The sequence below is a fragment of the Procambarus clarkii genome, chromosome 48 (genome assembly GCF_040958095.1).
Source record: "Procambarus clarkii isolate CNS0578487 chromosome 48, FALCON_Pclarkii_2.0, whole genome shotgun sequence".
In the NCBI taxonomy this organism is placed as follows: Eukaryota; Metazoa; Arthropoda; class Malacostraca; order Decapoda; family Cambaridae; genus Procambarus; species Procambarus clarkii.
The window spans coordinates 21,735,351-21,760,420 of record NC_091197.1 but is presented as its reverse complement, the minus strand read 5'-3'; the positions used below and the strand labels follow the sequence as shown (position 1 = coordinate 21,760,420).

Genomic DNA, 25,070 nt, shown 5'->3' with positions numbered 1-25,070 from the left:
CACCCAAGAGGAGTTAAACGGGGCTCAAGCCCCCCCCCCAAAGTTAACTCCTCCCCAGCCTCGGGAACCTCCACGTCGGGACCTCGGGGCCGAGCATTCCTCCAAACCCTCTGCCTCTGGAGAAAAAGCAGAATCCGCAGGGAAAGCCGGGATGAAAGGGGCCCACGGGCACTGCCCAGTGGCTCCAACAGGAGGAACAGGATCAAATGCCTCTGCTGCCGATCTGGAAGGGGCAATCCCCAAAGCTGCCCGAGACTCACCTCCAGGCAAACCCTGCCCCGACTCCGAAACCCTCAGATGTTTGGGAGCCAGGAGCAGGATGAACCACAGCAGGGAAAGGGAACCACAGCAGGGAAAAAAAGCATTTTATGTGTCTTCTAACCAAAGTCGGGCTCTTACCAGCCCTATCAAACCCCCCATACATTACGTCCTCCTATGATGGAGTGATAGACGGCCGACAGGCCTTAATAAAAACATAACTAGGGGGTGCAGATGAAACCAAAGTTGAGGAGACTAACACCTCCAAGTCCATGTCACTATAACCAAAGCGTTGCAGCTGTGGGGCATCCAGTAAAGTAAGCAACCTTGCGCGTTACAGAAACCTTAACGGTGCATGCAAAGCCGAAGCTGCTTGCACCCGAATATCAATCTCATTGGACTGGGTGAATTGGAGTACAATCAAGGAACACCACTCGCAGGACTCCGGGTCAAAGGTGTCATTGACCCAACAAGCAACATGGTGAAGGCAAAGACGGTGAGTGTCACCCTCAGTCCAGAGGACAGAGCAACCTTCAAACTCGCACAAGGCGAGGTGGGACTCTGAGGTCTCTTCCATTGGATCACAGAGCCCCAATAGAGGTTTCGAGGGACCTTAAGCTGACTGCTAAGAGAAGCCCAGGCGAGGTACTGCTAACCGGTTATCCCAGACCTACCAAGCAAACAAACTATAATCTGAACCCCTCCAATGTGTGCAAGCACAGGGACTTAGTGGAGGGCCACCAAAATCATACAAGTGGTCCTACTGCCACACCCGGCAGACACCTGCCAGGCAAAACAAAACAAAAACAAAACAAAAACCCCGCAACATCACAACGTCTCCAAGTGAACAGAACCGGTCGCTATGCATATATCAGACAGCTGCACAGTACCTCACACCCATGCTAGTGACAAAACTACCTCCTATCCAAGGGCAAACAGGAGTAAGAACCACCCCAGCTGAGCCCCAAGGGCGGGCAATCACCGAGCAGCAACAGAACCACACGGAGGTAGTTCCCAAACGGCTCAAGGAATTAACCCTGAAGCCGCAAGGGAAGTACTTACAAGGCACCTAGGCGAGGAGGCCCTAGGTGCATGGAGCCCCAGAACTCTTGTGTTACTCCTGGATCTCACGATACCAAAACTGAACAATACCACCGCACTGCAGCACTGCTCAAAGGATGGAGCCAGAGTCGATCAACCATTCGCCCTCAAAACAGCCTATAAACTGAGGAAAGTTGCCGGCGTGGAGGTCTAGGACCCCCCCCAGTCCCCTTCCCAAGGAGGGAGGGGGGGTTGCACAGACAGATGCACTGCGTTTGTGGTGACGTCATACTTGTTTCCTTGGTTTTGATTGGGGAGTTTTGTTGTTAGTTCGGATTTCGGTTTGCAAATCTTTGATCAGCAGTAGTTTGTTTTGGAATTCCTACCTTTCTGGGTGCCAGACCTGTAGATTGCAGACAAAGACTGCTTCAAATTACACGGCGGTGTCTTTAGGCCATTGATCCTTGTGCCTCTCTTGAGGGGGCCAGGTTCTGGTTCTGGTCCCCGGTAGGCCTAAAACTCCTTCGATTGACTGTTGCCACGGTCTAATATATACACATCATCCCGGTATAGCTCTGGGGAGTTGAAGTGGCTCTCCTCAGAAATCCTATTTTTTGCCTTCAATATATCACTTAGCAGTAGTGGCGGGCAGCCATAAAATAATACTGGGTTGTCGAGCAGGTGTCGCGGTCGCGCCGCGGCGGTGCGGTGGTTGGCTGTGAAACTACATAGGCCTCTCATGAGTTGAGACGCCGCTTGGACCGGACAGCAAACGAATAGTTGGAATAAACGTAAGATTGAGGTCCAGCAGTAAGTTCGGGGAATGCACAGGTTCTTACATTCTTGTACAGCCACTAGTACCCGTAGCATTTTGAGCAAGTCCTTCATCCTATGTTTCCTGGAATATGACCCCGCAAAAAATCGCTTAACAACCAGGTACCCATTTTACTGTTGAGTTAAACAGAGGCTACAGTTAAGGATATGCACCCAGTAAATCCTTGCCGGCCAGGATACGAACCCAGGACAAAGCGCTCGTGAAACGCCAGGCGGGCGTCTTAACCACTACACCACAGGCCTGATGTTGCAACTGCTGCGTTGTGGTCACTGTAAATGTTTTGCATTGCTCTGTTTCTAATTACTTTCTTAACCTGTGATAGACTCTGTGGTATGTAAATGTCTACATTTCTTCTCTTAGTTGCAAGTTTTGCAGCTTCGTTTGCAATGTCATTTCCAATTATTCCCACATGACTTGGCACCCAGTTGATAAGTACCTGTCGGCCTTGTCGTTTTGAGTGTTTGCATTAATGATATGATGTTTGTGATCAGATGGATGTTATCACATATGTGTTCTTGTTGCAAGGTTTCAATGGCAGTTCTCGAATCTGTATGTATGATAACATGTTGTCGGTGTTCAGCAAGAGCATGTTCTAAAGCCTTTTGAATGGCTAGCATCTCTGTTTGGGGACTAATTAACACTCGGAGATTTCCTTTAATGATATGCAGCCTAATTCAATCCCTTACTGTCAATAAATAATTTATGATTATTAATTGTTGGCTAATTAATTGGATTAGATCAGAATTAAGTATATGAATCAGTACCTCACCTCTACAGATATTACTTTCATGAAATCAAATTGCTTTATGGGACTCTCTATAGGTTGCTGGTAGTGGTGTTAACTGTAGACATTAACCTAACTCTACCTGGATGTATGTTTATTGTGGAAACTGGACCATTAAGGTTAGTACACCCAAGTAGCAGCTTCACTACGCTACTGTGACAGCTAAACTAATTCAATCTCACATAATTTGGCAATCTTGTAACCAAGATTTATTTTCAATTTGTTAATCACAGTATGTAACTTAGGCTGTGACTTTTACATCAGGCTGCGAGCAGCCACATCAAACAGCCTGAAGGATCAGACCAGCAACCAGGAAACCTGGTCAAAGACTGGCCACAGGAACATTAATCCCAGGAATCTTCAACAGGTAGGTAGGTGGGATAGCAAGGGTGGAGGACATACAGATATGAAGGTAGAGAAGGTAGGTTGGCAGGACAAGTAAGGCAAACTAGGCAGGTAGGCAGGACAAGTAAGGCAAACAGGCAGGTTGGCAGGACAAGTAAGGTAAACAGGCAGGTTGGCAGGACAAGTAAGGTAAACAGGCAGGTTGGCAGGACAAGTAAGGCAAACAGGCAGGTTGGCAGGACAAGTAAGGTAAACAGGCAGGTTGGCAGGACAAGTAAGGCAAACAGGCAGGTTGGCAGGACAAGTAAGGCAAACAGGCAGGTTGGCAGGACAAGTAAGGCAAACAGGCAGGTAGGCAGGACAAGTAAGGCAAACAGGCAGGTTGGCAGGACAAGGCAAACTAGGCAGGTAGGCAGGACAAGTAAGGCAAACAGGCAGGTTGGCAGGACAAGTAAGGCAAACAGGCAGGTTGGCAGGACAAGTAAGGCAAACAGGCAGGTTGGCAGGACAAGTAAGGCAAACAGGCAAGTTGGCAGGACAAGTAAGGCAAACAGGCAGGTTGGCAGGACAAGTAAGGCAAACAGGCAGGTTGGCAGGACAAGTAAGGCAAACAGGCAGGTTGGCAGGACAAGTAAGGCAAACAGGCAGGTTGGCAGGACAAGTAAGGCAAACAGGCAGCAAGGCAGGCCAGGCTGGCTAGAAGTGTGGCAGTCAACCAATTCAGGGCCATTGTGTCCACTGATAGGTGCCAAAAGCAACTCAGGGCCATTGTGTCCACTGATAGGTACCAAAAGCAGTGTTGTAAAGCAATAAGCACTAAACATTTTCTAGCAAATTCAGTTCAATAATATGTATTACAATTATAAAGATAAAGATTCATTTTGCATATTAATTAAACGAGCATAAACTCATGCAGCAAGCATCCTGCCAGGTAACACCGTCAACAGGTCATAGACTCAAGTTAAGGAAACAAAGTTGCCAAAAAAACAGGAAAGTTCAATTTTGCAGAGTGGTAGAGAAATGGAACGATTGAGAAGGTTATGGATGTCAAAACCACCAGTATTGTAGTTTCAAAGCGTCATATGACAAAGTACTGGGAAGATGAGACATCACAAGCATAGCTCTTGCCCTGTCACTATACTTTAGTAATTACACAGCCAGCAAGCATGCCAGCCAGCAAGAGAGCCAAGAAGCACGACAGGCCACCATGCAACTAACCAGCCAGCCAATCAGCCAGCCAGCAAGGAAGCCAGCCAGCAAGAGAGCCAAGAAGCACGACAGGCCACCATGCAACTAACCAGCCAGCCAATCAGCCAGCCCACATTTGTAGATTTCATGCAATTTTATAATTCATTTGTGTTATAAGTGTACTGCTGGTCCTTTCTCACTGCTTATCACTCACTTTCTCCCTTTTGGTTTAAGCCAAGCTTCATTATTTTGTAAACAACAACTCTTGTCAAGACAATTTTATTCTCCTATTCCGAGTACAGATATTATTTAATATATAAAAATGCAAAATCGTCACTCATGGTATTGTAACACACAGAGAGACAGCACTAAGCCAGTAAAAGAAGGAAAAAGCTGGGATATGATGACAGAGTGGTATTAATGGTGAACAACCACCTGGACCATCAGGTATCAGACACTGACCCAGCAAGATGCGAACCCACCGCATGCAATGTACTTTTACAAAGAATTAAAAAGTGCTACACTAAGATGAAACTAATCTTTTTCAACTTTATAAAAACATATCATATCCAAGCATCAGTTTAGATAAAAGGACTCATTCTACTAATAACTAAAAACAATATGATCATCATTCAACTTACTTTACGATGAACTGTAAGAGTACCGAGGACATGGATAATTCTAGAGCAATAAGTATTTCACTCAGAGCCTGATGATATTCCCGATCACGTGCACCACCAGCAGGAAACTCGGAAGATTGGAGAGGAAAGAGGTTCAAGCTCATCGTTTCAAGAGCCTCACTGAAAACAGGAATAAGAAAATATATATTGGTATTAACTAAATTATTTTTCAAATATATAATAATAAATATTAAATACAGTATTAGAGCACTGAGAGTAGTGATATGTCATTTTCAGCAATTGCCTAAGTAACTACCACAGCTTACACTTCAACAAAACTAGGCATTCATAAGAGGACTAACTGCCTATTGAGAACAATGGCACTTCAACTCCTCTTTCTCCCTTTCCCAAAGAAACAGGAAGCTCTTTTGCATCAAAGTTTAAGCTAATACTGTATCAATCATTCTAATTCTATAACAAATTCCCACAAAATATCCAAACTTCCATCTAACAAAAAATTAACCAGTTCAGAATAAGATATAATGGTATCTGCACCCTCCTCCCTTCTCCACCAGGTGGCAGCTGGTCAACCACAACCAGATGGCAGCCAGTTGACTGCAATCTGGTGGTAACCGCTCGAATATAACCAGGTGACAGGTGGTCGAGTGCTACAATCTACTTCCAGTCCCATCAAGCTCCCACTGATCACTTTTCAAGCCAGTCCCAACAACCAACCCCAGGTATGAGGAAAGAGACAGAGCATCCCCCTCAGTAGCTTCCTCTCAATGGAGTCTCACAGAGAAATCTGTCTAAAGACAGAGAAGAAACAAGAAAGATGAATACAAAGGGCAGAATGGGATCATTTCTGGACAGAAAACAACCTGAATAACTTGCGAAGAACTGGAATGCACTCATCAGAAGTGAGGACACCCTTCAGCAGAACAGGACACCCATTAGTCAGGGATACACATCTGGGAAGTACACACACACACACACCGTAAAAAAGGTGACACCCCTAGTGATAACACCTGCATCAGAGGAGCTCCAGGATATTTTTTTTTTTTAGATATATATACAAGAGTTGTTACATTCTTGTACAGCCACTAGTACACGTAGCGTTTCGGGCAGGTCCCTGGAATACGATCCCCTGCCACGAAGAATCGTTTTTTCATCCAAGTACACATTTTACTGTTGCGTTAAACAGAGGCTACAGTTAAGGAATTGCGCCCAGTAAATCCTCCCCGGCCAGGATACGAACCCATGACATAGCGCTCGCGGAATGCCAGGCGAGTGTCTTACCACTACACCACGGAGACTTTCACAATTCCTAAGTATTGTAGTACAGGTTGATGATAGTAAGTGGTGTCCCAAGAAACAAAGTTGTAGTGCTTTGTAAAAATAGGTGAGATAACATGAATGTGCCAAGTGAAGTGAAAAATTGTTTGAGAAAAAGTTGCCCTAGTGTTCACAGAGCGGACACCAACATTCAAGATGGCCGCCAGCAAGAAGGAAAACAAAACAGAACTAGATTTTTGGGGTTTTAATGAATAGAGCACTGATATAAGCAGTCCACACAACAAATTGGCAAAATTTTATATTATAGTGAACTATCATGAAGAAATAATCAGCAAATTGAAAGAAAGTAATGAGCACTTGAGTAGCAAAGAATCAGGTCTTGAGGGGTTAGTGAAAGACTTATGCAAGGACAAGAATCAATTGGAAACAAATTGCAAAGTCATCGAAGAGAAAAATAAACTTTTAAAAATAGCTTTGGAAGAACTTAAAGCAAATTTAACCCCTCAACCGCGCAACACACCTGCAGGCCTTCGACGGGGGATGCGCAACGCGCCTCCGGGTATTTATATTTTTAGCGTTCCATTCAAAACTCCCTTGGCTACATGGGGTTCACATCAGCTTCCTCTGGGCTCTCATAAACAGACGCCATCCTTAAAAAAAATCGTGGGCCACATTTCTGGGTGTGAGAGCCTCAGTATCTAGTGAGCAATCAAGGCTGGCTCACGCAGCATGAGCTCGCAGCAATGCTGTTCAGCTTGTGACCACAGCATCGCCTAATAATGTCAATATATATAACTTGTATTATTTAGCCATGATAGTATTACAGAAGAGCCAGAGTGTGATAATGACTGTGTATAATGTTCAAATATCAGTGATTTAATGCTGTTCATGATGTTCACAGCGCTAGCCACAGCACCACAGCATTATTTCGTTCATCTAGGATTCTTCAAACGACTTCTTAGGTTCCTTTACAAAATAAACTTGTGGTCAATTATTTATTTACAGGAATTAATGACCATGATTGTGATAATAGCAGGATTGTGGTGATAATTAGCGCTGTGTGTAGTATTGTGGGAGGAGGAATTTTTGTGCGGGAGGGAGGGAGAAAATTGAGGTAGCCTCACTGTGTGTAGCAGCCACTCTTGTTTTGCTCACCATACTAACTTAGTGGTTCGCTATGGTGAACACACATGTGCATGGGTATATACAATGTGTGTATGTACCCATGTACATACATGCGTAGTATTGTGGGAGGAGGAATTTTGGTGCGGGAGAGAGGGAGAGAATCGAGGTAGACTCACTGTGTGTGGCAGCCACTCTTGTTTCACTCACCATACTAGCTTAGTGGTTTGCAATGGTGAACACATATGTACATGGGTATATACAATGTTTATATATAGTGTACAAACAGCACACCATTAGTACTAACAGTAGACAGTAGCGTCATCTGCTGTCTGCCATGTGATTTCTCATGCAGTGTATGGTGGCCACTGTACTGTTTGGACACAATACCGGCTGACTTGCATAGTTCTGGTCAATAAAACATGTAGATAGGTATACATAACATGTGTAAATAGTGTAATAAAAAAAAATAACAGTATGGTGGGAGGAGCAATGTTGGCGAGTAAGATGTTGGTGGAGTAAGGGAGAACTGGCTGGGTGTGGCAGCTCACACTCGCGGAGTTCTGAGTGTTTATGGTGTGTGTATATAGTGTGTGATACTGTACAGTGTGTAAATAGATTGTATATATACACAAATTAGCACGATACATTGGAAATATGTGCCGGATATGTGTACAAATGTATCATGCATGTAACACAGTGTCTTCGGACAGTATGCATGTTCTACTGTCATAATATAGTGTACGTGTTCATTGTACATAGAATTGACACATAAAAACAAACAAAATATATTTGGAACTGTGCACAAAAAATGAACAAAAATATATTCGTGGCAACTCGCGCATCTTGAGCCATGTACACTACTGGCCCCAGGAACGAAAGCCACGGGCGACCAGGAAATAATGACGTCACATGCGAACTTATGGACCCCATAGCAGCCAAAGTAAGTACAATTTCGACCTTTTGTTACCATATCCTTACTCAGGGAAGGGTTTTTGACACTTTCAAAACAAAAAAGAATTTTTTCCAGAGAATTTATTACCTGCGCAGTGGGGAGGTCCCATATTTGGAAGCCGTGCAGTTAAGGGGTTAAACATAAATGACTACGATAAGTTAGGTAAGAAAATTCAACAGGAAAAACAGCTTTTGTCAGTACAGATTGAGGAAGTTACACAGGAAATAGAACAGTGCAAGAAAGATATGCAACTCACCTATGCACAATTGGCCAAGGAGAAGGACAAAATAGAAGAAGCAGTAAAGGAAGCCAAACACTGCAGCAACCATGAAAAACTAACATTAGGCTGGAAGTGAGAAAGGAACTGGCATCTAACCCGAAGTTGGTGCAAAACACAGTTCATTGAAGTACTGTAAGTCCCCGATAAATTTTGGTTGCAAAGAAAAGGAGATAACATCTAGGTCAGAGAGAGCTGTAGAAGAAGAGAAAGTAGTAGATAAAATTGTTGGCCTCATGAAAAGGTCTTACTACCATTGAGAATGGCTGCGACTACAGGAGGATTGGAAAGTACGTAAAAGGGAAAGATCGGCCTTTGAGGATCACCCTACACGGTGCCAAACAGATGGTAGTAGTACTAAGGAATGCTAGAAAACTACAAAGTGATGAGGAAAGGAAAGTATGGTCGTTAAGACGAGATCTTTTATAAGAAGACTTTGAGAAGCTAAAACTGAACCTCGTTGAGACAAAATGTCTAGATAAGAGCAGGAATGAAGAAGAAATCAATTCTTTTTTCCTACAAAGTGATAGGGGTAGGCAGACCAGTTCATAGTCTACATAAACGATCTACCAGTTGGAACACAGAATTAAATGAACATGTTTGCTGATGATGCTACCATAATAGGGAAGATAAGAAACCTAGATGATTGTTATTCCCTTCAAGAAGACCTGGATAAAGTAAGTATATGGAGCACCACTTGGCAAATGGAATTTAATGTGAATAAATGCTATATTATGGAATGTAGAATTGGAGAACATAGACCCACACAACCTATAAATTATGTGAGAAATCTTTAAACAAGTTTGACAAAGAAAGGGATCTAGGGGTGGTTCTAAATAGAAAACTGTCACCTGAGGACCACATTAAGAACATTGTGCGGTGGAGCCTATGCTACACTTTCTAACTTCAGTATTGCTTTTAAATACATGGATGGAGAAATACTAAAGAAATTGTTCATGACATTTGTTAGACCAAAGCTGGAATATGCAGCAGTTGTATGGTGCCCATACCTTAACACTTTGAGGTTCCACAGACTGATTATCTCGTCATATATTTTTCTACTGAATGTGTTCCAACGACGCAATACTGAGTCACTCATTAAAATATTTTTTAAAAATTTAAATTTTATCAGATCAATCTTGTAGTGGTTTTAAAATAAGCGCCTTTAGATTGCACACAATTTGATACCAAAATCAAAGATATAACATGAAACTTGATGTCCAAACACTTGAAATATTATAAATAGGCCTATGGTCCGAATATTAAAATAATTGTTAAAATTCTATTTATTGTCCTATTATCTTGGGACTAGTTTTAAAATGCGCGCCGTTTTATTGCGAACAATTTGATACCAAAATGAAAGATGTAACCCAAATATTTATGTCAGAACACTGGAAAGATATAAATAAATTTGTGATGATGAGCGTCCAGAATTAAAATATTTGTTAAAAATCCAGTTATTGTTCTATTATTCTGGGACTAGTTTTAAAATACTCGCCTTTTTATTGCAAACAATTTGATACCAAAATGAGCGACCTAGCACGAAATTTGATGTTATCAAATTGAACGAGTTGAACATTAGGTTGCAATGTACAAAATGGTGCTCGTTCACGGGTAACTTTAGGCTTTTCTGCGGGGAGGCACTCCAGCCTTTTGTACATTTTATTCTTACACATCTGTAGGGAATTTAATTGCGAACACAATGATACCAAAACGAGCGACGTAGCACGAGAATTAAGGTAAAAAAATGGAAGGAGAATGCACATGTTACTGATTTTGTGCGTTTTTGCCGACTTTACGCTTTGCTGTTGGGAGTCACGCTAGGCTTTTGGACATTATATTTATACACAGCTGTAGAGAATTTAATTGCGAACACAATGATACCAAAACGAGCGACGTAGCGCGAGAATTAAGGTGAGAAAACTGGAATGAGTATACACATTTGGGTGTCACCGCGCGCTTACCCGCACGGAGGGGCCACGATCCCCCAGTCAACCGCGAGTTTCTACGGAGCGCGAAAGTGTTAAGAAGCACATCAACAAACTGGAAAAGGTACAAAGACATGCCACTAAGTGGTTCCCAGAATTGAAGGACAAGAGCTACGAGGGGAGGTTAGAGGCATTAAATATGCAAAAAACTAGAAGATAGAAGAAAGAGGCGATATGATCACTATGTACAAAATAATAACAGGAATCGATAAAATTGATAGGGAAGAATTCCCGAGACCCGGAACTTCAAGAACAGGAGGTTATAGATTTAAACTAACGAAACAGAGTTGCTGAAGAAATATAAGAAAATTCACTTTTGTAAACAAAGTGGTAGACAATTGGAACAAGTTAGGTGAGAAGGTGGTGGAGGCAAAAACCGTCAGTAATTTCAGAGCGTTATATGACAGAGTGGGAACTCTGTCATAAAGCTGGGAAGATAGGACACCAGGAGCGTAGCTCTCATCCTGTAACTACACTTAGGTAATTAAACACAAAACTAGCAAGTTGAGAGGCAACCAGCAAGGTGGAACAAACCCTAGCGATCGAGGATGCTTCCCAGGTAATCTAGATTATTTCCCTGAAACTACTTTATCAACAACAACAAAAGCAACAACAAAACCATAAGGCAACCATGCTAAAAATTACTCCAGTAATAATAAAGAAGACAAAAGGGCTAGGCTCTAAAAAGATAAGTGAAGGAAAGAAAAGGGCGTTTTAATTAAATAACTCAAACTTCTCTGATAAGTTAGGATGTAATGTGCTATCAACATAAATGCCAACTGTAAAGCACCAAAAACCAGCGTTGAATGTAATGAAATGCCATTTTTCTGGGTAAGACCTGGAGGCTCCCCGGAGCTATACCGGGCTGATGTGTATATATTAGACCATGGCAACAATCAATCGAAGGAGTTCTAGGCCTCCTGGAGACCAGAGCCAGAACCTGGGCCCCCTCAAGAGAGGCCGAGGAGCAATGGCCTAAAGACACCCCCGTGTAATTGGAAGCAGTCTTTGTCTGCCATCTACCATGTCAGGCACCCAGAAAGGTAGGTATTCCAAAACAAACTACTGCTGATCAAATAAATTGCAAACCGAAAGCCGAACTAGCAACACAACTCTCCAATCACAACCAAGGAAAAAGTATGACTTCACCACAAAGCACTTGTCATAAAACCCCAGCTAAGAGACAAGACATCTGTGAACACATCGGGCGAGTTCTCGGGGAGGTGCAACGGCACAGAACCCCTAAAAACCAGCGTTGAATGTAATGAAACGCCATTTTCTGGGTGAGCCCCGGAGGCTCCCTGGAGCTTATCGGGCTAATGTATGTTATATTAGACCAGGACATTAGCTAAGGAGTCCAGACCTACCAGGGGACCAGCACCAGAACCTGGCCCCTTTAGAGAGGTTTCAGGGAGCAATGGCCCTGGAGCAATGGCCCTGCCATCGACCGGGGTTAGGCACACAGAAAGGTAGGCATAACAAAACATACCCCACATGGTAAAAACTAAAACAAAAACCGAACATAGAGGTAGAAACTCCCTACAATTACAAGGAAACAAGCAAACATCACACTTTTCTGCCGCGCCGATCGTCCGCGCAGCCCTCCCCGCCCCGGACCTACCGCGCCGGCTGCCAAGCTCCAGTTCGGAAGCTAAGCTTCAACCAACGCGAAAAAACCGGTGGGAGGGAGGGTTGCCAGGGAGCCTCCGAGGCTCACCCAGAAAATGGCGTTTCATTACATTCAACGCTGGTTTTCTGTGGGGAGCCCCTACGGCTCCCTGGAGCTTCATACCCAAAGAGAAGGAAAAGAAAGGGCTAACCCGGGAGGAGGCTGCCACAAACTCTGCAATGCAAAGCCAAGACAACCAGTCGCAAACCTGCGACCCAAGGCAACAAGAACGCCCAAGAGCAGACGCGCATAAGGATGTGCGGCCAAGAACCTGTGCGACCCACAAATCTTTGCGCCCGAAATGAGCCCGAGACGTCACCAACACAGCAGCAAAAGCTGCACACCTATAAAGCTACCACCAGTACCAAAGAGCAGGAAACTGAACCGAAGGGGCTACCACAAACTGAGGAGAAAATAAGAAGGCAACCTGAACAAGGACCAGGATAGCTCAGGCGACGCATGAGCAGGCCGGAGGGGAAACAAAACATGAGAAAACATATGAAACGTCATACTGTCGCCAAGACGAAGCTCGCAGGTGGGACACCGTCAACAAAGCCACCTGAACAGCATAGAGATGGTGATACCCCCGTCAAAATACCAGACGCGAAGAGCCAAGGAGAAGGCCGAACCAGTCACGGACAGGACCGATTCGGCCTGCTGAAAGAAGCGGAGCCTCAGGAAAAACGCCCCGGGTACGGACACCTATCAAGCAGCGTTTGAAAAGAAGGCCGGGCTGGCCACCATGGAACCATAAGGACTGTTCTCGTGGGAATGGGCTGCAACCGAGCCAGAATCCGAAGCAACAGCTGGACTGGGAGAAGAGGAACAGGTACCCCCCACCTCGACCAGTCCTGCCGAAAGCATCCACCGTGAAGTCCTTGCAGGTGGGAAAGGGCGCCACAAAATGAACGACGCCTAGACCACGCTGACCCGAAGACGTCCATGGCCAGGAGTCCATACGCCCGACAGAGCCAACAAAACGAATCGGCGACGACTGGCCAACCCACGAAGAGGAATGAACCGAGACAGCTTTCCGCCAGGACGTAAGACACACCCCGGACTCGAACCTCACGGTTAGCCAAACCCCTGTGGTTCCGGCAAGAACCACCAAAGAACAGTCCGAACAGAGCTGAATGGTAGAGTACCTAGTGACCCAAACCCTCCGAAGCGCAAACCAGACAGCCATGAACACCCGAACCGTGCTGTGAGCCCAACGGACAGACAGACTCCATCAACCTCGGCCGACCTGGTGAGCACTGGTCACAAAGCCCCAGCTGAGAGACGACCCGTCCATGAACACATCGAGCGAAGGCTCGGGGAGGTGCCAAGGCACGGAACCCCGAAAACCCCAAAGAGGAAGCTGGTGACGCAGCACCAACACAAGATCCCCGGAGGAACTCAATGAATGCAAGAGGCGGAAGGGGAGTCTCCGCAGGAACCGACAGACGCCATAACCAAACCCTACTCCGCGGGCAGACAAGCACGCCGAAGTGCAGACTCCCGCACAACCGCTCAAGCAACTGCTGAGCAACCCGGAACCCCCTCCTGAACAGCCGAAGGCGGGACCACAGCCGCAGTAACACTTCTGGAGGGAAGACAATGAGGGGCCCAAGAGCCTTAAACAAGGCCCAGGTCCAAACCCTGGACGGAAACAGATGGAAAAACCTCCAGATCACCAGGAAACCAAACCCGGCCATCTGGAAAGAACCATTCCCTGGCGAGCAGACAAGTGGACTGACTGGGAGCCCACACCAGCCAGTCGTCGAGGTAGGTTAGACACCGAATCTCAGACTCAGACAGGGCACTAAGATCCGGTAAAGATGCAAAAAGTATACGAAGTGCCCATTACAAAATAGGGAAGGCAATAAAAACAGCAAACCTGAAGCCCCACCACCAACCGTGCTAGTCCCAGAAAAACTGGAGAGGAACGTGCCAAGAAGTGACCTGGAGGTCCAGGGCCACCATCCAGGCACCCGGCCCCAACAGAATCCGAACAGGAGACAACAGTCCTCCGAGGAGGGCATAGGATCCAGGGCGCAGACTGAAGAAGTCCAGAAGAACTGCAGACGGAAAAAGCTCATGACTGCAAAGAGCAGACGGGAACCCCAGAAGGATGGGGCGGATCGACCACGCCCCACGCACCTACGAAGAGGAAATGACGAAGCACACGGGAAGAAACCCACCCCGCTAGCTCTGAACCCCAACAAGGGGGAGAAGCCGTCCTCCGATGCCAGCAGAGGCCAGAAGACAACCCAAGCGCCCACCAACAGCGGGACCATGCGAGAGGCAACAGAGCAAGCTGCTCCCCCAGCGCCCAGTCAACAGAGAAGGGAACAGAACCCCTTCCGAAAGAAAAAGTACACTACCTAAGTCAGGAGGAGAGACTACGGGAATTAAACCACACTTCGTTGGAAGACGAAGAATGAGGGGAGACCTGATCACCACATTCAAGATACCCAAGGGAATCGACAGGGTTGATAAGGACAGGCTATGTAACACAAGGGGCACACGCACTAGGAGACACAGGTGGAAACTGAGTACCCAAAAGAGCCACCAAGATAGAATATTTTTTTTTTTTTTTTTTTTTTTTTTTTTTTAGTGTCAGAATGGTAACGGGAAAGCACTAGGAAGTAATGTGGTGACTCCACACACAAGTAACGAGGCTGACCCCCATACAATGTCACATGTAGACATGATAGAGCCCAAGAGGCACAGAACCTATACACCTAAGATATATATATATAAGAGACCAAAAGACACAAAAATGGAATCAGTATAGGAAGAGGCCAAACCCCCAAACATACCAGCGATACAAAGATGCGAGAAACAACTATACAGCAGTAAGGAGAGAGGCAGAAAGAAATTTTGAAAAAGGGATAGCAGATAAATGTAAAACAGAACCGGGCCTATTCTTCAAATTCATAAACAACAAATTGCAGGTAAAGGATAATATCCAGAGGTTGAAAATGGGAAACAGATTCACGGAAAATGAAAAGGAAATGTGTGAAACATTAAATGAAAAGTTCCAAAGTGTGTTTGTACAAAATGAAATCTTCAGAGAACCAGACACAATAAGAATTCCAGAGAACAACATAGAGCGGATAGAGGTGTCTAGAGATGAAGTGGAAAATATGCTAAAGGAGCTCGGGAAGAACAAAGCAGCTGGCCCAGATGGTGTTTCACCATGGGTTCTGAGAGAATGTGCATCTGAGCTCAGCATTCCACTTCACCTGATCTTTCAGGCATCCCTGGGTACAGGAATCATAGCAGACGTGTGGAAACAGGCTAACATAGTTCCAATCTACAAAAGTGGCAGCAGGGAAGACCCCCTCAATTATAGACCTGTATCATTGACAAGTGTAATAGTGAAAGTATTGGAAAAGCTAATCAAAACTAAATGGGTAGAACACCTGGAGAGAAATGATATAATATCAGACAGACAGTATGGTTTTCGATCTGGAAGATCCTGTGTATCGAATTTACTCAGTTTCTATGATCGAGCCACAGAGATATTACAGGAAAGAGATGGTTGGGTTGACTGCATCTATCTGGACCTAAAAAAGGCTTTCGACAGAGTTCCACATAAGAGGTTATTCTGGAAACTGGAAAATATTGGAGGGGTGACAGGTAAGCTTCTATCATGGATGAAAAATTTTCTGACTGATAGAAAAATGAGGGCAGTAATCAGAGGCAATGTATCGGAATGGAGAAATGTCACAAGTGGAGTACCACAGGGTTCAGTTCTTGCACCAGTGATGTTTATTGTGTACATAAATGATCTACCAGTTGGTATACAGAATTATATGAACATGTTTGCTGATGATGCTAATATAATAGGAAGGATAAGAAATTTAGATGATTGTCATGCCCTTCAAGAAGACCTGGACAAAATAAGTACAGTATATGGAGCACCACCTGGCAAATGGAATTTAATGTTAATAAATGTCATGTTATGGAATGTGGAATAGGAGAACATAGACCCCATACAACCTATATATTATGTGAGAAATTTTTAAAAATTCTGATAAAGAAAGAGATCTAGGGGTGGTTCTAGATAGAAAACTATCACCTGAGGACCACATAAAGAATATTGTGCAAGGAGCCTATGCGATGCTTTCTAACTTCAGAATTGCATTTAAATACATGGATGGCGATATACTAAAGAAATTGTTTATGACTTTTGTTAGGCCAAAGCTAGAATATGCAGTTGTTGTGTGGTGCCCATATCTTAAGAAGCACATCAACAAACTGGAAAAGGTGCAAAGACATGCTACGAAGTGGCTCCCAGAACTGAAGGGCAAGAGCTACGAGGAGAGATTGGAAGCATTAAACATGCCAAAACTAGAAGACAGAAGAAAAAGAGGTGATATGATCACTACATACAAAATAGTAACAGGAATTGATAAAATCGACAGGGAAGATTTCCTGAGACCTGGCACTTCAAGAACAAGAGGTCATAGATTTAAACTAGCTAAACACAGATGCCGAAGAAATATAAGAAAATTCACCTTCGCAAATAGAGTGGTAGACAGTTGGAACAAGTTAAGTGAGAAGGTGGTGGAGGCCAAGACCGTCAGTAGTTTCAAAGCGTTATATGACAAAGAGTGCTGGGAAGACGGGACACCACGAGCGTAGCTCTCATCCTGTAACTACACTTAGGTAATTACACTTAGGTAATTACCTGTTGATAGACGGTTGAGAGGCGGGGCCAGAGCTCAAACCCCGCAAGCACAACTAGGTGAGGACATATATTGTAAAAGTACAAGTCGCCGACTAGTGGGCAGAGAGCACCACGCCGGCCAGGCAAAGAAGGCACAAAACTGCATCAAAAGGCCCACCTCGACAGCAAAACCGCAAAGTCCCAGCACAACCACATGTGCCAAGACCCAAAAAGATCAGTCTGCAAGCCAGGAACCTGGAACCCCAGAAGGCAGAACTAGGTCACACGAGGAAACAAAGTCCCCTGAACCCACAAAAGGGGGCCCAAGAGGAAGAAACCTCCAGAACGAAACCAAGGAACCCAAAGGAACCCAGAATCGAACCAGGGGGCGCCCAAACCACCACATTTGCCGGCTGAGAACACCACTGAAAGGCAAAGCACAGCCGCCAGCAGAACCCCCTGGGAAAACGGTCCCAACAGACTGAAAACCGAGGGAAAAGGTGTGGGAGCAAGCATACCAGCCAGGGGCACTGAGCCTCAACAAAAAGGCTCAGACCCAAAACAGAAAATTTGGAAAACCCGTTGTAAAATCAACACCCAAACGTTCCCAGAGGAACAGGCAACGGCAAGAAAACACCAGAAAAACAAAGAAGACAACAGAACAAAATCCCTGAAAAAAAATGGAAAACTCACCCGAGACGCTCGCTCGCACACCCAGACGCATGTAAACAAACCGCAATGCTGCCCTGGTGGCCACGCCGTGAAACCGGCAGACGAAAATGGCCGCCAGCAGGGGCTGTGACTGACGCTAAATACACAAAAACACGCCAGCAAATGTGGGAAGCTAGCAGACTGGATGGGCGAAAAACGTCTCCCAACAGCAGAAAAACCCCGCAGGGGCAAAACCGCCCCAGAACTGCTAGCAGACATCCCCCACAGCCCCGGGAACCAACAACAGAGGCCTCGGGGCAGAGCCGTCCTCCAAGCCCTCCGCCCTTAAAGAAAAGCAAGAGTCCATGGGAAAGGCAAGAAGAAAGGGCCGCTGGTAAGACCCAGAAGCCTTGGCAGGAGGCACAGGCTCAAACCTCCGTCCCCAACCCGAACGGGGCAGCCCCCGAAAACCGCCTGAGTCTCTGCCGCAACTAAACCCTGCCCCGACCCCGAAACCCACAGACGGTCCGGAGCCGGGAACATGGAGGGAAAGGGGCAAATAGCACCTAACCAAACGGGGCAGCCACGGGGCATTCGAGTGGGAAACCAACCTAGCATGTTGCAGCAAGCTAACCAAGCTTGTAACACGGATGCCGCCTGTAATCTGAACAGTAATATCATCAGGAGAGTACTGGAGAACAAGCAGAGAATCATTCGCAAGACTCCAGGTCAAGGTGTCAGTGACCCAACAGGCAGCATGACGGAGGTAAAAATGGCGACTGTCACCCGGAGACAAGGGAACAGCAACCAACGATCCCCTACAAGACGGGTTGGAACCCGGAACACACATTCAATGGTCCCCCGAGCCCAGACAGGGGTTTCCAGGGCCCGTAGGGTAACAACTACGGGAAGCCCGGGCAAGGTGTTGCTAACCGGTTAAGAAACCCAAACATAACAAGAGGGTAGATTATAGCACTGAAAACCCCTGAGACGTGTACAATCACAGGGGCCTAGCAGAGGGCCGCCAAACACTACCAGTGGAACTATAAGCACCTTAGGCAGACCCCCACCAGGCATTAAAAATTAAAAACAAAAGAAAAACCCCGCAAAAGCACACCGTCTCCAGAGGCAACAGAAACCGGCCGCCGCTTAGGTGGCAGGCTGTGCAACACCTTGACGCCCTAACCAGCACAATACCAATCCTTACCCAGGACCAAACAAGGGCCCCAAGCCCCAGCTGGCCCCAAGGGCGAGGCAAATGCCGAGCAGCAAGAACCTCTACGGGAATGGTTCCCGAACGCCCCAGGGAAGATAACCCTGTTACGCAAGGGCAGTACTCACAGGGCGCTTAGGGAAGTCAGCCACTAAGCACATGCAGCCCCGGCACTGATGATGTACTCCTGGCCACCGCACAACACAACACACGGCAGTGAACGCCACACAAGGCAAACACCGCCTAGGAAACTGAGGCCAGAGAAGCGTCAATCCCGGTTGACATTAGCGAACGAACTGAAGCTTGGCAGCCGGCGCGGTAGGTCCGGGGCTCCCCCCTCCTCCTCCCAGGGCGGGGAGGGCTGCGCGGACGATCGGCGCAGCAGTAAAGTTCGCTTGTTTGCTTGCTTCCTTGAGATTGTAGGGAGTTTCTACCTTTATGTTCGGTTTTCGTTTCAGTTTTTACCATGTGGGGTTTGTTTTGTTATGCCTACCTTTCTGGGTGCCTAACCCCGGTCGATGGCAGATAAGGAAAACCCCAACCACAAGGGGTTTTCCAGGGCCATTGCTCCCTGAAACCTCTCTGAAGGGGCCAAGTTCTGGCACTGGTCCCTGGTAGGTCTATACTCCTTAGCTAATGTCCCGGTCTAATATAACATACATTAGCCCGATAAGATCCAGGGAGCCGTAGGGGCTCCCCACAGAAAACCCAGAGGAAGCTGGCGACGCAGCAGCCAACGCACGGCTCCCGGGATCCGAACTTATCGATTGCGAGAGCGGTGGAATGGACGCCCCTGAAGAAACCAGAATATCTGCCTAAGCCAGATCTGACCCGATGGGTAGACTAGCATGGCAAAGTTCAGGCTCCTGCACAGCTGCTCGAACAACTGCCGTATGGACCCGGGTGCCCTCGAAAAACTGCCACAGACGCAACAGCATCGCAGGAGGAGGAGACAAGGAAGTGGTCCGAGAGTCCCACACAACACCCAGCCAAGTCCGAACCAGAGGGGGAACCAAATGGGACTTCCTCCAGTTCACCAAGAACCTGAACTCGGTGAGCTGGGAAAGAAGTAAATCCCTGGCGAGCAGACACGCTGACTGACTGGGATCCTACACCAGCCAGTCGTCGGGGTAAGCCAGAACCCGAATCCCTAACCCCCTCCCCTCCCTAACTCCCTTAACAACCATTTGCCCCTCCAGAAGGAGGCACGCAGAGTGAACACCATGCTGACCAGGCGCAGTAGGGGCCGCAGGCGGCACCGGCACCAAACCCTACACCTGTGGCCAACCCCGAAGAACAGAACCGCGAGTCCTGGCACGACCCCACCGGGAAGGAACTCCCCGGTTCCCTTGGAGAACCAACAAGTCAGACATAGGGAAGCAAGTGGAAGAAGCCGCCTGAATATAACGCTCAACTGCAGAGGCCTCAAAAAGCAAAGGACAAAAAGGAGAAGACAACCAAAGAACCAGAGCCCAATCGGATTCCATGGAAGAAGTGAGAACCGCCTCTTGACACGCGAAACACGCAGCGAAAAATAAAAAAACCACAAGCGCGTAAGTTCTCAGTCACAAGCGCAGCAGAAAGGGAAGGAACCTGTACATGAAGCTGAACCGCACCAATATCCAACATAAGGGCAGGAGCGAAAAGGCACTCATTAAGATGCTCAAAATCGCCCCTAGGTAAGTCTGGACCACCGTCAACACCTCGCGCCATCAAATGTGCGGGTCCGACAGAACAAGTCCCAAGCATCCAACGAAAATAAAGGGCAGTCTGCAAGCCAGGATGAACCCGGAACCTCATAATGCACCCACTAAGGACACAAAGATCCAAACTTGAATGAAGATGGATCCATTATTGAGGCATACTCTGGGTCACGCAGGAGGTAAGCTGTAATGGCCGATCGCACCTCAGGCGGCGAGATGCGGGACGCTGAAAACCTCCGGAAAGACGGATCCGAAGGATCCGCAGGGACACGGATCTGAACCCGGGGAAGAGATGAACCCAAGTCCCAATCGTTCACAGAGGGGAAAGGGGGGGAAGAAAACCCCACTTCTTGCAACAGAAAACCCCTGCTCAGAAGGTCAGAAAATCCAGGCGGGGTCCAACGGAGCCCAAGATCCCCTAAGTCAGCTCCTCCCCAACCCCGGGAACCTCCAACTTCAGGCCCCAGGGCTGAGTTGTCTTCCAAAGCCCCGGCCTCAAAAATAAGCCAGGGCAGCCGTAAGAGAAGGGGGCCCACTGGTCAGACCCCGGAACAACGGCAGGAGAAACAGACTCGAATGCCTCCATAGCCACCTCGGACGGGACAACCCCCGAAACTGCCCGAGTCTCTGAAACCTCTAAACCCTGCCCCGACCCCGAAGCCCTCAGACACTTAGGGGCCGGAAGCAGGCAGGGGAGGGGAGGATCAAATGAAATAACGAATGGAAAAAACGAGGGGGCGCAGACGGAACCAAGGCCGAATCGACCAACACCTCCAAGTCTGAGTCCCTATAGGCAGCCTCGGGGCATCCGGGGAAGTGACAACATGAGCACGTTGCAATATCCTAAACCTATCCTGCAACATGCATGCTGCCTGCTACCAAAGAATATCATCAGATTGGGTGAATTGAGTCACAAACAAGCAACACAGCTCACAGGACTCGGGGTCAAATGTTTCACCGATCCAACAGACAGCATGACGGAGGTAAAAACTATGAGTGTCACCCTGAGACAAGGGGACAGAGCAATCCTCAAACTCGCACAAAGTGAGAGGGTACGTAGGGGTCTCCTCCATTGGACCCGAGCGTCTCTGCTGGGTTTTCCAGGGGCCCCTAGACTGGGTCTGCTATGGGTTATCCCAGGCAGGGTATTGCTAACTGGCGCCCCAAACTACCAGGCAAACTGCTAAAAGCTGAACTTGTGGGATGTGTCCACTCACGAGGGCGAAGCAAGGGGTGCCACTGTAATAACCCCATCTATACCACCCTCTTTCTCACTCTCAACACTCCAGGTTAACACTGCTTGCAAATCAATGTCACCCCAGTGAACTACAGCTAAATTAGTAACTCTGAAATATTATTTTAAATGAGGAGGGAACAACAAGAGAAGGGATTATTATTTTAAAACTAATAAATAAAAACCATTAAACACTGCCACCACCTCCCTACTCAGAATCTGAATGTGTCTTTTATTGACTTCCCAGAGAGGGCAGAAGTCAATAATCATGAACTCAAGGGGTATAAGGATCTTGGTAAAGGATGCTTGAAAATTAAATTGTAATCTTTACTGATTGAGGATTCAAGGGCAACTCTAATATCCATAAAATGGAGAACACATGGGAAGTTCTAGTACCGTACATAAAAACCACAAAAAAAATGACCCAGCATTAAACAAAAAGGGAACAGATAACTAAACACAATTACATTAGTATTTTTTATTTAAACAAAACACGTATCATGAAAACAAAATTAAAAATATATATATCCTACTCTTAATAAAACATCCTAAGAGGCAACAGAAATTAAATACTGTTATACATGAATACTCAAGTGGCACATTACCTTAATACTGCAAAACCAGCCCAGATGTTGAGTGGCTGCCCTCCAGGTCACCTGACCTGTACCCCAGTTGAAGCCCCAAGACACACTAACTTTAATATTTTCCCTAACTCTTACCAGTGGATAACAAGCTCCACCCACCTAGTTCCTAGGCCCAATTAACCCCACCTTTACAAGCCTATAGACAATGGATTTAAATTCTTGCTCTAAGCCTGAGGGGCCGGCCAATGGGACGTCTGGCACTACCCTGGGAGACTCCTCCCACTAGGCCTCCCTGGTTTTCAACCAGTCAGATCCAGGCCTGACCATAAGGGTCTATTTCTCTTGACAGAAACTCATGTAGCTGGAAAAAGCAGTAACAACTCCTCGTGGGAACAGCTGCTAGCCAGCCATCCAATGAAATTTGAGACCTACGGTTTTATGGCTTCTCAATTCGTCACTGGTAGAAGCAAGGCAGGGGAAGAGGGGAAATGATTGGAAAAGGGATTGGAAATATGCAAGGCATTTTAGGGAATAGGGGATTGGAAGAGGAAGGCACATGGCCCGAGACAGTTGGACAATGTCCCTTGCCTACACTCGATGAGTTTATGACCGAAGGTGGTCAACAAGGAAGGGGAGGGAACAAGGGAAGGGAAGGGAAGTGGAAGGAAGAAGGGGAAGGAAGAAGGGGAAGGAAGAAGGGGAAGGAAGAAGGGGAAGGAAGAAGGGGAAGGAAGAAGGGGAAGGAAGAAGGGGAAGGAAGAAGGGGAAGGAAGAAGGGGAAGGAAGAAGGGGAAGGAAGAAGGGGAAGGAAGAAGGGGAAGGAAGAAGGGGAAGGGAGAGGGGGAAGGGAGAGGGGGAAGGGAGAGAGGGAAGGGAGAGGGGGAAGGGAGAGGGGGAAGGGAGAGGGGGGAAGGGAGAGGGGGGAAGGGAGAGGGGGGAAGGGAGAGGGGGGAAGGGGAAAAGGGGAAGGGGAAAAGGGGAAAAGGGGAAGGGGGAAGGGGAACAATGATCTGCACAGATCATTACACCACCACACAACGACCCTAAGATAAGGGGAGGGAGAACACAAGGCAGACCCCCCCCCCCCCCCACCAGGCAAAAAGAAAAAGAAAAGAAAAACCTCGCAAGAGGACAATGTACCCGAGGAGAACAGAGCAGGCCGTTGTTAAAGGTGAAAACTTAGCTACGCAGTACCCCACACTCAACCAGTGTAATAACTACCACTTACCCCAAGGCAAACAAGGGCAGAAAAAACCCACACACTCGGGGTGGCCAAACGCCAAGCAGCGAAAGGCCAACAGAGGTAGACCCAAGGTGACATGTGGAAGGGAACCCCAAGCCCCAAGGGGAGTACTTACAGGGCACTCATGAAAGTTGGCACTAAGCACATGCAGCCCGAGTACCTAAGAATTACTCCCAACTCGCACGCTACCGTAAGAGCAGTACTGAAACCAATAACAGCACTGAGAGAAGACTGGAGTTGGAGCCACACGACTATACACGATCCCATCAGCTGAGGAACTAGGGTGTGGATCGCTGGTGTGAGGGTCTGGGGCTTCCCCTTCCTCCTCCCGGGAAGGGGGGAGCTGTGCAGACATGCAGTGCGGCTCGTGTGAGGTCATGTGTGTTTGCTCGTTTTTTTTTTTTTGCAGAGTTCTGTTCACTCGTTGGCGATTTTCATTTTTTTAACCAGAATAAGGGTTTGTTTTGTGGTGCTTACCTTTCTGGGTGCCTGTCTCGGTCAATAACAAACATAGAATGCTCCAAATCACATGTGCATTTCTATGGGCCATTGCGCTTCGTGCCTCTGTGAGGGGGCCAGGTTCTGGCTCTTGGTCCCTGGTAGGCTTAGAACTCTACCAACATCAACTGATACAAAATAGCTAGGGCATCCATATCAACCTGGATAGCTCTGAGGAGCCATAGGGGCTTTCCCCCCCCCCAAAAAAAAAAGACATGCAAAGTTCCCTCTGGAAATAAATTGTAATTTATTCAATATGCAACCTTATTATTATTTTTAATGAACTCATAACTACAAATCCAAGTTAAATATACACACCCAATGCACTTGATGGTGTCCTTTGACATTGTGAAGAAGAAGGGCAAAAGCTTGAGAGCCTTTATCTTCAGCTGCAATTCAACTTTCTTTTCAGAGAGAAGTTCTTTGTAGAAGACTACAATGTTATGTCCTGGATCTGAGCAGTGTATCTTGAGCGTACCTTCCCGATCTACCAAAAATAATGCTGATAACGTTCCCAAGACAGCTTCTTGGTGCAGGCTGGTTTTTCTCGATTCAGTAGAAAATGTCGGCCAGTGGAAGAGGAAAGCTTGAACCACTTGTACCGAATGCCTGCATAAAAGTCACAATCAATATATGGCACAAGTGCATTATAATAATGCACTAACAATTTGGTCCTGCTTAGTAAGTGATATTTTCTGATTGCTTATGACACCAAAGTGGAGAAAATGGCTATTATTCCACTCAAACTTTGTTTTGATCTTTGCCTCAAAAAGCTTAGAGATGTCTTGAAAGAACTTGAAGACTGCCAACGCCATATCTTGAGTTGCGACACGTTGCTCCTTAAGTCTGCAGCATTCAGGTACTTTCAAGACATCTTCCCTAAGCTGTCCGAGGCAAAGTACATAG

General features: G+C 46.7%; 1 protein-coding gene across 1 annotated transcript in view; it reads right to left on the bottom strand.

Moving 5' to 3' along the window:
* The window catches only part of LOC123764810 (DNA-dependent protein kinase catalytic subunit), a 746,996-nt gene that overhangs the window by 310,117 nt on the left and 411,809 nt on the right, over positions 1 to 25,070 (bottom strand). Inside the window, exons 27-28 of the mRNA XM_069302649.1 lie at positions 24,483 to 24,773; positions 5,093 to 5,251 (exon numbers count right to left, since the gene is read on the bottom strand). Of these exons, the coding sequence (XP_069158750.1) occupies positions 5,093 to 5,251; positions 24,483 to 24,773 (450 nt within the window). The remainder of the gene's footprint in view (positions 1 to 5,092; positions 5,252 to 24,482; positions 24,774 to 25,070) is intronic.